The 17,105-nt window shown below is 43.3% G+C and overlaps 1 protein-coding gene across 3 annotated transcripts in view; it reads right to left on the reverse strand.

Moving 5' to 3' along the window:
• The window catches only part of DNAH9 (dynein axonemal heavy chain 9), a 286,190-nt gene that overhangs the window by 143,186 nt on the left and 125,899 nt on the right, over positions 1-17,105 (reverse strand). Inside the window, exons 33-38 of one of the 3 annotated variants that reach the window (XM_081580689.1) lie at positions 13,811-13,938; positions 11,232-11,340; positions 9,935-10,082; positions 9,095-9,269; positions 2,965-3,138; positions 2,017-2,224 (exon numbers count right to left, since the gene is read on the reverse strand). In XM_081580689.1, the coding sequence (XP_081436815.1) occupies positions 2,017-2,224; positions 2,965-3,138; positions 9,095-9,269; positions 9,935-10,082; positions 11,232-11,340; positions 13,811-13,938 (942 nt within the window). Of the gene's footprint in view, positions 1-2,016; positions 2,225-2,964; positions 3,139-9,094; positions 9,270-9,934; positions 10,083-11,231; positions 11,341-13,810; positions 13,939-17,105 lie in introns of those variants that run through there. The other 2 variants (XM_081580690.1, XM_081580691.1) reach the window with 2 other exon arrangements.

The following is a 17,105-nucleotide window of genomic DNA, read 5'->3' on the forward strand; positions in this document are numbered from 1 at the left end:
GTGTTTCTAAACAAAAGGAGACTCAACAATAAGTGAAGGTCAAGGAGAAAGTGGCTGGGGTGGGAGAGGCACATGCATTGACCCTTGGGATCCCTGAGGGCCCCCGTCCACTCGGGAGCCCAACACGTAAATGCCCTGTGAAACGCACACTCCGAGTGCTCAGCAGGCTGGAATTGCCACATCAGCCTTGTCGCACCATGGTGACTTTAGGCAGCCACGTACTTGTACCCAAGCCTCAGTTCCCCCACGTATAAGGTGTGAGGGGTGCATGAAATGACCTCTAGAGACCCTTCTGGTGCCAGGAATCTGTAAGCCCACAGAAATCTTTCAGTGGGTTTTCTGTTTTCTTTGTCATCAAGGCACTGACCTGCTCTGTGTGGAACTCCTGCCTTGGAGGAGTTCAGCAGCCAGGGAGGCACTTCGGGGGAAAAGATGGGAAAGGGGACCTTGCTAAGGTGCTGGAGAGGGGGACAGACAGGGGAGGGGACAGACAACAGAGGAGTGGGAGGGGAGTCAGCCGGGGAGGTGCCTGACCTCCGTTTCAGCTCAGAGTGGAGGACATCAGGACGCGGTCCCCTCCTCCATGCCCCCTGGGCCCTTTATGTGAGCAGCTCCTTGCAGGAAATCCCCCTCAGCAGGAAGCCCCTTTTCTTGTCACTTTAGCAGAGCTATAGTGTAACTAGCCTGGAGCACCACAGTCCATGGGGTCACAAAGAGTTGGACATGACTGAGCAACTCACACACAAACACATACTGCAACTCACTTTTTACACCAGGCACCCCCATGCTCTACTTGCCTTTGACCTGAGCACACCTTTCAAATCCTTTCATCACACAGTACCTGGCCTAACGTGTTAGTTCTTCCCATACATTAAAGAAGTAGAAAATGGCAGATAAGCAATCAATAGATTGATTGCTCCTTGGAAGAAAAGTTATGACCAATTTAGACAGCATATTAAAAAGCAGAGACATTACTTTGCCAATAAAGGTCCATATAGTCAAAGCTATTGTTTTTCTAGTAGTCAGGTATGGATGTGAGAATTGGACCATAAAGAAAGCTGAATGCTGAAAATTGATGCTTTTGAACTGTGGTGTTGGAGAAGACTCTTGAGAGCCCCTTGGACTGCAAGATCAAATCAGTCAGTCTTAAAGGAGATCTACCCTGAATATTCATTGGAAGGACTGATGCTGAGGCTGAAGCTCCAATACTTTGGCCAAAGGATGAGAAGAACTGGCTCATTGGAAAAGACCCTGATGCTGGGAAAGATTGAAGGCAGGAGGAGAAGGGGACAACAGAAGATGAGATGGTGGGATTGGACATGAGTTTGAGCAAACTCTGGGAGTTGGTGAAGGACAGGGAAGCCTGGCGTGCTGCCGTCCATGGGGCCACAGAGAGTTAGACACAACTGAGAGACTGAACTGAACTGAACTGAATTAACCGATGACCAGACCTCTCCCAAGATTCCTCTTCAGTCATCTTGCAAATAAATCGAACTGTGGGAACAAGATGATGTCTAGAGCAGCGGTCCTCAACCTTTTTGGAACCAGGGACCGGTTTCCTGGAAGATAATTTTTCTACAGACTCAGGGGTAGGGGATGGTTTTGGATTGATTCAAGTACATTGCATGTACTGTGCACTTTATTTCTATTATTATTACATCAGTTCCACATCAGATCATCAGGCATCAGATCCTGGAGGCTGGCGAGCCCTGGTCTAGAAGAAGATCTCTGGAGCTTACAAGCCTGCACACAGTGGCGGGGATGGCTATGACTCTGACCTCCCCCAGCCCTGTCTCAGTGATTAACTGAGATGACTTGTTTCTGTTTAAACATCTTCACCACGGGGCAGGGTCTTGAGAAGTGGTTCTTAGGACATGCTGAATCCACCGTCTCCCCAGATTGCTGGCACTTTGATTAAAGGCCCCTTTCTCTTCCCTGGTTGGTGGGTGAGCACCTGACTTTGTAAGCGGTGAGGAGCAGGCCGATTCACATGGTTATCGATGTCTTGACACTCACCCTGCAGCATGGCTGATGTGGTGTGGTAGTTGAAGGGCATGTTTTTCACCAGGTACGCCTCTGGGTCCAGGCTGGCCAGCTTTGCCCCCACCAGCACCGACTTGCCGGTGCCCGCGGTTCCCACCAGCATGACTGGCCGCCGCCGCGCCAGGAGCCGTTCCAGGAAGTAGCACAGGCATATGGTCTCGCTGGTGTGCACCAGGCAGGCCTGGGGTCAGGGGGAGATGGAGTGGGGGTGGCGGGAGACAGGAGGAGCGAACTGGGGGCTTGTGGGAGACTCACGTTCTGTCAGAGCACCCTGAGGCATTTCAGGAGAGGGAATCACACTGGGGTTGGGGGGCTCACTACTTCAGGCAGAAGGGCCCCCTGTTACTCAGAGAGACCCTCCTGGTAACCCATGCTGTGGGTAGAGGGCACACCCATCCCCCTCTACTAACACTGTCTGCCTCCCTGAGGCCTCTGGATTGTATTTTAAAGCCTTCTGCCTGGTCATCCCTGCTCTTGTCTCAGGATGCATGCAGGGAGTCCTGCTAATTAAGTTACCTAGGCTTGGGGAGATCTTATGACTATGCTGAGGGCTTCCCTGGTGGTTCAGAAGTAAAGAACCTGCCTGCAATGAAGGAGACATAAGAGACACAGATTCGATCCCTGGGCTGGGAAGATCCCCTGGAGGAGGGCATGGCAACCCACTCCAATATTCTTGCCTGGAAAATCCCATAGTCAGAGAGGCCTAGCAGGCTATAGTCCATAGGGTCTCAAAGAGTCAGACTGAAGCAACTTAGCATGCACACATGCATGACTATACTGAACCTCTAATTTCCTCTGAAAAGAAAAGTAGCTAATTCTTAATGAGGTCAAACCTTTTGGGAATCCATAAGGGGCTGCCACGAGAGCAACCACAGATTCTGGGGACATTACATATCCCTGGTCAAGCTCAGTCACACTTACCTGCAGAGGCGTCTCAGGGTCAAATTCAAACTGCGGGATGAGCCTGGACCAAGGCTCGAATTTCTTGGTCTCTGGGTCTATGTAATAGTCAAAGATGGTTCCTTGGGAGGGAAACTTGATGGTCTTGAACTCGCTGAGCCACCATTTGCTGAACTCTGCCCGTTGGTCCACGAGCTGCCCAAACAAAGCAAGTCAGGAGTCAAGGCTCTGCCGAGCACGAGAAGCCTGGACAGGCTGCCCTGCATCAGGCCGAAGGTCAGGGCCGGGAGCACAGCCGGCTCCTCCTTGTTCCTCGAGGACTAGCCCGGGCAAGGCCCAGCTAAGCGGGGCCTGCTCTGGAGTGTGTACGTGTGCACCTGCTTGACCACAGGGCTGGGTCGCCCTGGCCTGGTGCATCTCAGAGCCCTGGCAGGTGGAGGGGAGGGAGGGAGTGAGGGAGGTGTAAGAACGCAGAGGAGAGAGGGAGCCTGAGACCCCAAGAAGGGCAAGCGCAGCCAGGAACTCTCAGAGACTGATCCACCGCATCCCTCTCGACTCCCAAGTCTCTGAGCCATGTCCAGGATGGCAGTCGGGGACAGAAGGAATAAAATGGTGCCTGTTGGGACTTCCCTGGCGGTCTAGTGGTTAAGACATCACCTTCCAGTCCAGGAGGTGCAGGTTTGATCCCCGGTCAGGAACCTAAGACCCCATACACCTCTTAGCCAAAAAACCCAAAATATGAAACAGAAACAATATTGTAACACCTTCAATAAAGACTTTATAAATGGTCCACATTAAAAAAAATCTTTAAAAATAACATGTGACTGTAGACACCTGGGGGGCACAGGAAGAAAGAGCGATAAGAATCTCAGCAGGGGAGTGGAGAACATAACCACCAGCAAGTCACGTCTTTTCATGCCACAGTTTCCTCATCTATAAAATGAGGATTCTAGAAAAGAGTATTTCTGAATTTCCTTCCAGAGCTAAAATCCTCAGATCTAGGGGCAGTGGAGACAAAGCTATGCAGGTTTTCTGACAGAAGGAACAGACAGAGACACGGGATTTACATGCACACATATCACAGCATGAGCCCCTAAGATAGGGCTGTGCACCTGAGTACTCAGGCTATTTCTTTCAGACCAAAACGTAACACCCACGCCCCCCACAACACACCCACACATGCACACACAAACGCCCACTGCTACTGGCTACTTTCTTGGGGAGCCAACCCACTCTTTGAACACACAGACCTAGGAAAAGTCCTAAAGACAGAGGAGGTTCAGAGTGGGCATTTTAGGAAATGTTTCTGCAGAGCAGGACAGACCAGGGAGCTGGGCGCATGACAATGAATCTGAACTTGGAAGCAATGGCACTGACTTTGCTGTCTACTCAGTAAATAGGATTGAATTCTTGAACCTTAAAAAGAGAATGGAAATAGGCTCTAAGGACAGGTTTCTTTGCTCTTCTTATTCTGATGTGAATTCAGATTAAGGGGACAATATATCTTCCTAATATTTGTCCTCTGCAATCAGAAATGTTAGGGGAAAAAAATCCCAATCTTTGATCCTTGGATGAAACTCTTTTTTTTTTCCTCTGTAATTCTTTATTAAAAATACTGCTGAACATAGAGACTGAAAATGAGATTAAAGATGAATAACCCAGACTGGGATCATGACATCAGAACTTAACATACTGGTGCTTTTTAGGGAAGTTGTTGACATCCAAATTGTAGAACCAAAGTCAAAAGCAAAATGCAAAGGTACCCTCAAAAATATTTACAATGAAGTAAATACACTAACAGAATTTAAAATAGATGCAAAAAATAGAAATAACCAATGTTATATGATTTCAAGGGTTGTGCTTTCTGTGCTTTTACATCATGATAGGAAGGTATGGGAAGTTTTTGGGCTTCCCTGGTGACTCAGATGGTAAAAAAATCTGCCTGCAATGCGGGAGACCCAGGTTTGATCCCTAGGTTGGGAAGATCCCCTGGAGAAGAGAATAGCTATCCACTCCAGTATTCTTGCCTGCAGAATCCCATGGACAGAGGATCCTGGCAAGCTACAGTCCATCAGGTCACAGAATCAGACACGACTGAGCAATCAACACATGCACACACAGGAATTTTATATCCTTAGTTTGAATACTCTCAGATATTAAAATCTTCCTATGAATTAAAATGATTTTTTAGACAACCTCTTAAATGGAATTACACTATGGAAAAGAGTAAACACCTAAAACACCTAAGCAGAACTAAGAGTGCTACTGAAAAACCATTCCCAATAAAAACTAAGTGAAAAGAAAATACAAAACAAAGCTTAAAAAATGTGTCTTACCTGACAGCAATTGTTTTCTGGCTGACAGTATTTATTCATGAAAACATAACAGTTGTCTACCTTTGGATAAAAAATTCTTGAAGACCTTTGGCTTCCTAATGAAAACCACATCTTAGGTTTATATGGAGAATCCAAGACACAGACCAACTCTAGAAAGAAGGAGGTTGGTGATGGACCCTCTTTGCTCACATTCAATTCCACTTTGAGCTACCTGATCAGTTTCTCAGCCAAGCCATTCACTGGGCTGCACTGTCTGGCTTCCTGAAGCCTAGTGCTGGACCTAACCTTCTACTCTAACTGGAAGCTAGAAAGACAAGGTCACCTCTGCTGAGCCATCCAGCGGCCTTTTCTCAGTTTGACTCTTTGAATGTCTCTGCTCTTTGAGCAACCTCAGTGAAGGGGCTCCTTTTGAACTCCAGCTTCTTTAGATTCCGACAAGTCTCCGGTCCCCTTCCTGCCCTTTGAACTTGACAACAGGAAGACTGACATATAGTGTGGTGCAATGTAGCCGAGTTTGGAAACACACTATCACCTCGTTTGATCTTCATGATGCTCTAAGTCAGCCTGGCTACTGAAAATTACTCCTATTTTATGCATGAAAAAGCAAAAGCTCAACAGTTACATTCTAGCAGCATATAGCAGAATTGGCAGTCAGGGGAAAGAATGGTGGTGGGGGAAGGGACAGTTAGGGAGTTTGGAATGGACATGTACTCACTGCTATATTTAAAATGGGTAACCAACAAAGACCTACTGTATAGCACAGAGAACGGTGCTCAGTGTTATGTGGCTGGTGGATGGGAGGGGAGTTTGGGGGAGAATGGATACATGTATATGTATGGCTGAGTCCCTTTGCTCAGCCTGAAACTATCACAGCTGTTAATCAGCTGTACTACAATATAAAAGAAAAGTTTACTTATTTATTTATTTTTTTAAGAAAAGAATTGGGAGTTGAACCCAGGTGCCCAATAGGGTGCTGAGAAGCATTTGCTTCTGAGAGATAATTTCCTGTGATTGATGCAAAGTATTTAGCCAAGATCCACCTGCCCACTCCCTCTTTTTATTGGCATGTCTACCCAGGTATGGGCTGTGCTTTGTATTATATTCTGCTTTGCATTAATAACAGCTTTTTCAATATAAGCACCATTGGTGTTCCTGATGTGAATCTTCTGGCTGCCTTCATACTTTTCTATTTACAGCGCTGTTTCGTGTTCGGCTTGAATGCAGGCTGTGAGGGGTTCTCGGACAATCCCTGCTGCTGAAAGCTTTCTCCCGTGTGCTCTGCCCCCCTCCACCCCCAGGGCCAGCACGGCCACCGACAGCTCCAAGTGCTCCAGAGCCTGGGACGCCCAGAGGGAGGCTTTCTCTTGGGCTTTTAAAAAGAGCTGAGTGGATTTAAATTTTTCTACATGGAGACAGAAAAAATTGACCAAGTGTCTTTATCCTGATACCCCACGGCCTGCTTGGCACCAGTGTAAGAGAGGAGCCCAGCAGTGGTTGCTGACATTTCAGCAGCCGAAACGTCAGGGGCTGCATCTTTTAAAAGTTATTTGTTTATTTATTTATGGCTGTGCTGGGTCTTCGTTGCTGCATATCTAGTTGTGGCTTTTCTCTAGTTGTGGTGAGTGGGGATTACGCTTTAGTTTCGGTACGCGGGCTTCTCATTGCGGTGACTTCTCTTGTTGCAGAGCAGGGGCTCCAGGAACGCGGGCTCAGTAGTTGCCGCTCACGGGCACTAAAATAGAGACTCAGTAGTCATGGTGTAGGGGCTTGGTTGTGGGATATTTCTGGATCAGGAATTGAACCCAAGTCCCCTGCCTTGGCAGGTGGATTCTTATCCACTGTGTCACCAAAGAAGCCCCTATCTTTTTCTTTGGAAGAGCCCATAATCAACCCAGATCAGAAAGAGTGAATCATAACTTTCCAAAAACTTCAGCTTGGCTTAATCCTCTGTTGTGAGAAAAGCATCAGATGCTTGCTATAAAACTGAATATTTATGGTGCAGCATGCTAAGTCGCTTCAGTCATGTCTGACTCTCTACGACCCTACGGATTGTAGCCTGCCAGGCTTCTCTATCCATGGGATTCTCCAAGCAAGAATGCTGGAGTGGGTTGCCGTGCTCTCTTCCAGGGGATCTTCCTGACCCAGGGATCAAACCCGTGCCTCTTGCGTCTCCGGCATTGACAGGTGGGTAGCACTAGCATCACCTGGGAAGTCCTAAGTAGGAGAACGTTAATAATAGCAGTATTCTGAGAGTTTTACACGTGGACAATTAGAACAGCATCCCTTCATTTAATCCTTACATCTATCCTAGGAAACGGGTACCACTATTATCACTTTCACTGCCTTTGTACCCAAAGTTTTGGGTATCAGGATAAAGACACTTGGTCAATTTTTCTAGCTTTTTGTATCAGTAATGAGATTAAGGTGGAGAGATGTTAAATTACTTGTCCAGGGTCCCTAGGGAATAAGTGGCAGAGTTAGAATTCAAATTAAGAGTCCACATTCTCAGCCTCCAAATGATGTTGCCTGGTAGCTAGTGCATGCTCAGTCACTAAGTCGTATCTGATTCTTTGTGACCCCTGTGGACTATAGTCCACCAGGCTCCTCTGTCCATGGAATTCTCCAGGCAAGAATACTGGAGTGGATAGCCATTCCCTTCTCCAGGGGATCTTCCCCGTCCAGAGACCAATCCCGTGTCTCCAGCACTGGCAGGTGTATTCTTTACTGCTGAGCCACCCTGGTAGCTAGGGTCAACTGTAAAAGACTGGTCTGCCTAACCTCAATTATGTTGTTTCCAGGTAAAGTACCTTTTATTTGGAGAAAACTCAGTAAAGTAAAAGGTTGGGAATACACAAAGCTTAGAGAATAGGATGCCAAACAGCCTGAAACCACAGCAGTAAACACCATGAGATAAATACTACTTCATTTTTCTACTCATAGATGTCGATTAACCTTTGGTCTAACATTCTATGGTTCTTCTTCCACAAAGAAGGCTGAGTGATGAAGAGTTGATGCCTTCAAACTGTGGTGCTGGATAAGACTCTTGAGAGTCCCTTGATCTGCAAGGAGATCAAACCAGTCAATCCTAAAGGAAATCAACCCTGAATATTCACTGGAAGGACTGATGTTGAAGCTGAAGCTCCAATATTTTGGTCACCTGATGGGAAGAGTCAGCTCACTGGAGAAGACCCTGATGCTGGGAAAGATTGCAGGCATGAGGCCAAGAAAGTGACAGAGGATGAGATGGTTGGATGGCATCATTGACTCAATGGACATGAATTTGAGCAAACTCCCGGAGATAGTGGAGGACAGGGGAGCATGGTGTCCTCCTGCAGTCCATGGGGTCATCAAGAGTCAAAAATGACTTAGCAACTGAAGGCAAAAGCCTTCTATGGACAGCGCTGTGTTTCAGGGGTGATGAAGATGTGATGGTTGGTATAGAGTGGTACATGCTTGTTCTAGAAGGTTTTTAAGAAGGGATTCCTCCTACTCAAGCCTCTACAGCACAGCACCATCCCACCCAAAAAACACATCTTTCTGAATAAGGTATTCACACCTTTAGTTTTTCAAATTCAATCAGCAACTGTCCAAGAAATTAGGGATATATTCACTAAGTCAAAAAGCAACAGAACGCAGCTCAGTCTCATCTGTCTCACTATATGAAGCCCTCCTAAGGGGACTGACGTTTTCAGCAGAATCAGGGAGACATAACCAAATGGTTTGATGCTCCCATGTTAATTTTGACATTTAGTTGTTCTGTCTACCAAATCTTGGCTGGTTAGCATGAGTGTTAGCCTCAGTACACACCCTCTTACCTGGTCCTGGACCAGTGCTCCACCAAAAGCCCAGATGGCAGCAAACACAAAGTAAAGCTCGTAGGTGTCCTTGGGGCAGTCTGCAGGGATGTCCTCCTCGGTCAGCAGACACTCGAGAAGGTGGCACAGCATCTGGACTGTGCTCTGCTCTGGGATTGGAATTATCTTCTTAAATCTGAAGAGAGAGAGACCCTGATATATTCTAAAACACTGTATTATTCCATCCTAGTGGTGCTGTTGGACAACTATGGAAACTTGCTGGTATCTGTGGATTTGACAAGTCCATGTTGCTTTGCAGCAGCAAAAGCTTTGGTATTATAGAGGCCCAGGGTGGCTGATAAGCAAGCCACCTAGGCTCCCCGCTGGCTCAGGGGTAAAGAACCTGTCTGCCAATGCAGAAGAGATGGGTTCAATCCCTGAGTTGAGAAGATCCCCTAGAGGAGGGCATGGCTACCCACTGTATTCTTGTTTGGGAAATCCCATGGACAGAGAAGCCTGGTGGGCTACAGTCCATGGGGTTGCAAAGAATTGGACACGACTTAGCAACTGAACAACTACACCTTGCACCTTCCTCCAGATACACCTGTACAGCACTCACAGAAGGCTCTTTAAATCTCCCTTCTCTTCACTCACCTCTCTTCCTGCCTGGACTGACAACAGACATCTCAACTCCATCCTAATGTATGTTCCCTCTGCCGTCTGCCACACTTGGTTGGGGGGGGACTGCCTGGGGACGTCTGACTTTGGGGACAGGACAGAACATCAGCAGGACAGCAGGTATGAGCCAACAGGCTCTTTGTCGCTGCTTTAATTCTTCGCCTTCCTCACTGCCTGGCCTACCTGGTTCTGAGCGCATCTAAGCAGGTCGGAAGGTACTTGTCAAACAGGATGGTTAGGTTGGCTCTCTCTGTCTGGATCTCTCTCCTGTCGATCCAGCTGTTCACAGGAGGGTTCCAGCCCAGGTCTGCCGGGTTAATGTACAGGATCCCTGGGAGCATAGAGAATATAGCTTAGTGACATGTCCATAGAGCTCAGGATATTCTTCACCCCAGAGTTATTTTCTCTGTTAAAAAAAAATGTACAGAAGACTGGCCTTGAAAACAACAAAGGGGCTTCCCTGGGGGTCCAGTGGTTGAGACTTTGTCTTCCAGTGCAGGGATGCAGGTTCGATCCCTGGTCAAGGAACTAAGATCCTACATGTCTTGTGGCCAAAAAGCAGAAACATAAAACAGAAGCAATATTGTAACAAATTCAATAAAGACTTTAAAAATGGTCCACAGGTAAAAAAAAAAAAAAAATCTTGAAAAAGAAAATAACAGAGATCTGCCTGAGGTCTGAGAGGGTTTGCTATTGGGATCAGCTCTGATGGCCTGATAATAGCTGATAGACAGCAGTGTTGAGAAGGATCCTGAGGCCAAATCCAGGCTCAGGAGGAAAGAAGATTGTGATTGATTAGCAATACTTGTCATAGTGAGGAAGTGTGCACATTCATGGTGGCCCCCAGAAGGATATTGTTTAGTTGTTCAGTCGTATCTGGCTCTTTTGTGACCCCATGGACTGTATCCTGCCAAGCTCCTCTGTCCATGGAATTCTCCAGACAAGAATACTGGAGTGGATTGCCATTTTCCTTGGATCTTCCTGATCCAAGGATCAAACCCACGTCTCCTGCATTGGCAGGCAGATTCTTTATCACTGAGCCACCAGAGAAGCCCCTCAAAAGGATAAATCCATGTCCTAACCGGGAAAGTTAAGGCATAAAGTCATTTTGCACCAAGATGTACTGAGAACTTGTAATCCTCAGTCATCTTCACTAGCCTCCATGGAAGCTAGAACTGGCCTGAAAGGAGCCTAATTCGAGGCATTTCTGTGCAGAAGACAGTAGTTGTCCAGCTCAGGGGCTATTCCTCTTTCTGTTACTGTAAACATTTCTGAATTGAGAAACTCACATGATCCTGGCTATAGAGCACTGGCTCATTTTTGTGGATATGGATCAGGGCTGAGGATTAGGCCAGAGTTTTGGATGGTGGACGTCTGACTCCTGTTTGGAGCTTTGGTCAGAGCCAGCGAAACAGGTATCACTAGAGGCCCCGGTTTTCAGCTGAGCAAGTGTGCGGCTGTCCCCTCTCAGGGTCCATACCTGCTCTGGAGACAGTGGCTGGCGTGGCTGTGCGCAGGTGGCTGATCTCAAAGAGAAGCCTCATACTGGGATTCAGAGGGATCCTCTCGTTGCTTGCCAGGGTCAGCACCTGGACACCGAGGAGGGGCGCAGCAGGCAGGGAGGAGTTAGGGTGCAAGGCCAGCTCAGGGGAGTTTGCCTTTTATTCCTGATAGGCATTGTGATTATAAGTATCTTCGAAAGTTTCTACAAAGTCCTCTGTCTCTCCTTCTGTAGCCCCTTGATCACCATCCCTGTGTACTGAGTCAGGAAATAAGCTTTCTGAAAAGTTTCAGTGATGTCAGTGATTTGAATGAACTGGACCATATTGATGCTTTTGAACTGAGGTGCTGGAGAAGACTCTTGAGAGTCCCTTGGACAGCAAGGAGATCAAACCAGTCAATCCTAAAGGAGATCAACCCTGAATATTCATTGGAAGGACTGATGCTGAAGCTGAAGCTCCATTACTTTGGCCACCTGATGCGAAGAGCCAACTCATTGGAAAATACCCTGATCCTGGGAAAGACTGAGGGCAGGAGGAGAAGGGGGTGACAGAGGATGAGATGGTTGGATGGCATCACTGATTCAACAGACATGAGTTTGAGCAAGCTCTGGAAGATAGTGAAGGATAGGGAAGTCTGGCGTACTCCAGTTCATGGGGTCTCAAAGAGTCAGACCGACTTAGCAAATGGATAATAACAACAATAGACCATATTAAAAAAAAAAATTAGATAATTAAAGGAAAAGAGCTCAGGTTTCATGTAACTACTGTTTCTTTTAAAGGGCTCCCTCTGGAAGAGTATGTTCCATACATGTTAAAGCCAAAGCCATCGTAAAACCTCTAATGTGGATGTGCTTTCCAAACAAGTTAAGTGCTATCAACTTTACAGCCTCTTTATTGGCATTCAGTTTTCAATGTTTATAAAAAAAAATAAAATAAAACATCCTCTCCATGATAAAGATTGACCACCACTGAGGACACTTGACAGGCTCAGCATGTTTCTGATCATCAGTTTCCTTTATTTATAAACAAAGAAAAAAATCCCTTTAAAAAAAAAGATTTGAATAAATGATTTAAGATTCTTTTCAGCTCTAAATACTGAATTGATCTACATGTGGAAGATTCTGAAGGAAATTACAACAATGCTAAAAACATGTGAGCAATGGCAGTGGCTTTGAAATAACTGAAAGTTATTGTATGGGATGAATCAGCTCTGAGACACCTGTTAAAGGTGAAGTGAAAGTGAAAGTCACTCAGTCGTGTTTGACTCCCGCGACCCCAGGGACTGTAGCCTGCCAGGCTCCTCTGTCCATGGAATTTTCCAGGCAAGAATACTGGAGTGGGTTGCCATTTACGGGTAGCTGAAATCAGGATCTTGAAGATTTATCTGCATCTTGTGATCACCAGAGTGCTATTTACAGTAGCCAAGATGTGGAAACAACCTACATGTCTGTCAGTGGATGAATGGATAAAGAAGATGTTACACACACACACAGATATATATATATATATATATATAGAGAGAGAGAGAATGGAATACTATTCAGCCATAAAAGAAGGAAATCCTGCTATCTGTGACAGCATGGATGGCCTGGAGAGCATTATGGTACATGAAATGTCAGACAGAGAAAGGCAAACAATAGATAATCTCACTTATGTATGGAATCTTAAAAAAAAAACAAAACTCAAAGAAACAGAGAGTAAATTGGTGGTTGCCAGGGATGGGGTTATTGGGTGGGCAATTATAAACATCCCAGTTATAAGATGAATAAGTAATGTAAGACATGGTGACTGTACTTGAAAGCTGCTGAAAGAATAGATCTTAGTACCATCTTTCTAGATTTCATATGCATGAGTTAATATTCGATATTTGTCTTTCTCTTTCTGACTTACTTTACTCTGTATAATAGGCTCTAGGTCCCTCTACCTCATTAGGACTGACTCAAATGCATTCCTTTTTATAGCTGAGTGGTATTCCATTGCATATATATATCACAATTTCTGTTTCCATTCATCTTGTCAGTGGACATCTAGATTGCTTCCAGGTCCTAGCTATTGTAAAAAGTGCTGCAGTGAACATTGGTGTATATGCATCTCTTTCAGTTATGGTTTTCTCAGGGTATATGCCCAATAGTGGGATTGGTGGGTCATAGGGTAGTTCTACTTCTAATTTTTTTTGAAGGAATTTCCATACTGTACTCCAATTTAAAAAAATTACAAAAGAATAGATATTAGAAGTTCTCACTAGGCACACACAAAGGTAATTATGGGAGGTGATGGAGTTGTCAACTAACCTTATTGTGGTAATCATTTTGCAATATACAAGTATTTCAAATCATCAGGTCATACACCTTAAACGTATACAATGTTTTATATCAATTATAACAATGTTATATGTCAACTCTATCTCAATAAAGCCAAAAGAAAAAAATTTAAAGACACCAGTAGTAATTCCTTACTCAGGGTCAGCCCTATTGTGAATCCAGGTTTTCAAATGTGCCTGGGGGGCTGGTTTACTGATGATTAGGGAGGACATGGGGCTCCCCTTCCCCCTTGGTACCTTATTATCATCCATGACTGTGTTCAGAGATTCGATCCACATCGGATCAATGTCGCCATCCAGTAAAATCCATTTGGGCCCATCATGGGTGATGTTGGCAAGCTCCCGCATAACAGAAGAGAACAGTCCTAAGAGGAACCACAGATATCTCAATTTCCAGGTCACCCTCAATCTTCTTTCTCTTAACACAAACTTTCCCTATCAGCTACAGCCTTCAGAAGGACGTGTACACAGGAAATTCAGGTCAGAACTGGCCTTTTCTTCTACTCTACCAAAAATCTGATCATGCCCAAGGCTCTGCTCTTTCTGTGCTCCAGTCTGACTTTTTATGAGAATGACAACAGCAGCAAAACTAGAAGAAAACCTGATGGTCCTAGCCTTTTTTTCTTTTCATTTTTAATTGGAGAAAAATTGTTGTGTTGGTTTCTGTCATACAACAATGCAAATCAATTATAATTACATATATTTATCCCCTTCTTCCTGGTAGCTCAATGGTAAAGAATCCACCTGCCAATGCAGGAGCCATGGGTTCAATCCCTGGGTCAGGAAGATCCCCTGGAGAAGGAAATGGTCCAAGGTTTTAAAGTGACAAGGGACCGAGCAAATCATTTCAACAGGCAACTGAGACATGATGGAATTACATGAAACCTTCTTAGGTAAGGTTTTCATTCTTTGAAACTGCAGCCAGGAAAATCTTGCCAAATGCAGGCTTTGAGAGAAGGCCTGATGTGATTTTAGTTTGCATTACATGAAATTTATATCTTAATTTGGATAGAATTGATTTTTTTATAATACTAAGCCTTCCCAGTCAATAATATGGTATGTCTTTTCATTTGTTCAAATATTGTTTTATGTTCCTTAATAAATTTTTACAGCATTTTCAATGTATCTTTTTGGCTAAATGTATTCCTAAGCATTTGTTTTTATTTTTATTGTGAATGGAATTTTTTTCGCTGTATTTTCAGTTTTAGTTGGCTACTGTTATTATAGAGATAAGCTTTCAAATTTGGGGTACTTCACTTTATACTGAGTTATCTTTAATACTTTTTCCTATTGATTCTAGCAATGTTTCAATAATGTCTTGAATTTTCTAGATATAAAGTTGTACAATCACCAAAATAATAATTGTCTTTTTCCTCCAGTTTATACCATGTATTCCACTTTATTGTTTTAACTGCATTTTCTAGACTTCCACAGGCAAAGCAGAATAATATTGTTGGTAATAGATCTCTTTGGTTTATTTTTAATTTTAGTGGAAGTTGGGATATTCTTTTTGGTTCTGCAGAAAGGTTGGTATCAAGATTATTTTGGCTTCACAAAATGAAATAAGAGGTGTTGTTTTGGAATAATTTTTGGAATTATCTTTTCTTAATTCAGCTGCTATTTAAAAACTTTCACTTTCATTAGTTTACTTTTTCTACTTCTCATTGAGTAAATTTTGTTAAAATTATATTTGGTTAGGGAATCATCTATTTCTTTCATTTTTTCAAATATGTATGATCTAATTGTGTCTCTTTTAATCTTGTCTATATCTACTGTTACATCTTCTTTCTAATTCCTTATCTTATCTGCTTTTACTCTCTTATCCCCATTAATCATGCTCACAATGGACTTATTGGTCTTTACAAAGAACCAATATTTATATTTATTTATCCTTCCTATACTTTTTTGTTCCTTCCCACTAATTTCAGCTTTTATCTGCATTAGTTTCTTCCCATCTTTCTTCAGGTTTAGTTTATTATTTTTTGAATAATTTCTTAAAATGGATACTGATTTCCTTTTTTTCTAGCTTATCTTCTGTAATAATGAGAGTTTAGAAATTTTCATTATTGGCTTTCGATGTATCCCAGAGGTCTCTGTATAAACATTCTTTATTTTGCTTCCAAGAGGGATTACAATTAAATTTTCCCTTCAATCCAGGGGCTCGGCATTTCTTGATTGCAAGTAATAAAATTATTTTTGGTCATTTTCTTGCTATTTGTTTCTAATTCTATTGTATTAGTACCAGACAAAGTGGCCTGAAAAATGGATACATTTTGAATTCATTCATTACATTACAATTCTGAATTCATTACAATTTCTGCTGTGCCCAGCTAAACTTTAAATTTTTGGAAATGTTCCACGAACCTACCAAGAAAGGAATATTTTCTATTTACAAGATGCAAAGTTCTATATCTTTGTGTTACATTGCGTTTGATGATACATTTCCTAATTCCTCTATGCCTATACTTATTTTTCTGTCTATTGAATCTTTCTAATATTGAAAAAGCTGTATTAATATAAACCACTGTATTTCTACTTTGATCAAGTTTTCTTAAAATTTTTTGAAAAGTTATATTTCATTTACTTGGAAGGTCTCTTGTTTAGGGAACATAGATTTATGATTATTATAAACCTTTGTATATTTCTCCATATTTAATGTGTATATTTAATAAAACTTTAATTTAAAACTCTCACACTTTAAAATTTGAATTATATTATGTGAGCTTAAATTTAAGATGGAAGAAGTGTCTAAGACTATCCAAGGAATTACAGAAAAGTATTGAGGAGGGATTTACCTCATCAGACAGGAAAATGATATAAAATGATAATAATTAAGATAGAATAACATTAGTACAGGATTAGATAAATAGGTGATGGAACAGAATAGAAAACCCAGAATCAGATGTCAGTACAATTTTCCCTTTCAATATGCGAATTTCAAGTCCATGGATTCAACCAGCCGTAGATTGAAAATATTTGGGGGAAAAAAACGATTCTAGAAATTTCCGCAAAGTGAAAGTTGAATTTGCCATATTCCAGCAACTATTTACACAGCATTTACATTGTTTTTGCAACTATTTACACAGCATTTACATTGTGTCAGGTGTTATAAGTAGTCTAGAGATAATTTAAAGTTTACGGGAGGAATATGTATAGGATAAAGCAAATACTACTCTATTTAATATGAGATCTTGAGCATCTATGGATTTTAGTATTTGCAGGAGTTCCTGGAACCAATCCCCCACGGATACCAATGGAAAACTGCACATGTGAAAAGTTGGAATTTAAATTCAGAGATAAAGGATACTTTACTTAATAAATGAAGATTTCACAATCAATTATCCATCTGGGAGGAAATAAAGCTGATTCTCTACCTCACCTCATACTTTGTGATCATTTGAGTCCTACTATGTGTAGCCCCATGGACTGTAGCCCACCAGGCTCCTCTGTCCATGGGATTTTCCAGGCAAGAATACTGGAGTGGGTTGCCATTTCCTATTCCAGGGGATTTTCCTGACCCAGGGGTCAAACC

Source organism: Giraffa tippelskirchi, chromosome 3 (genome assembly GCF_054371585.1).
Source record: "Giraffa tippelskirchi isolate mGirTip1 chromosome 3, T2T-mGirTip1v1.2.pri, whole genome shotgun sequence".
Lineage (NCBI taxonomy): Eukaryota > Metazoa > Chordata > Mammalia > Artiodactyla > Giraffidae > Giraffa > Giraffa tippelskirchi.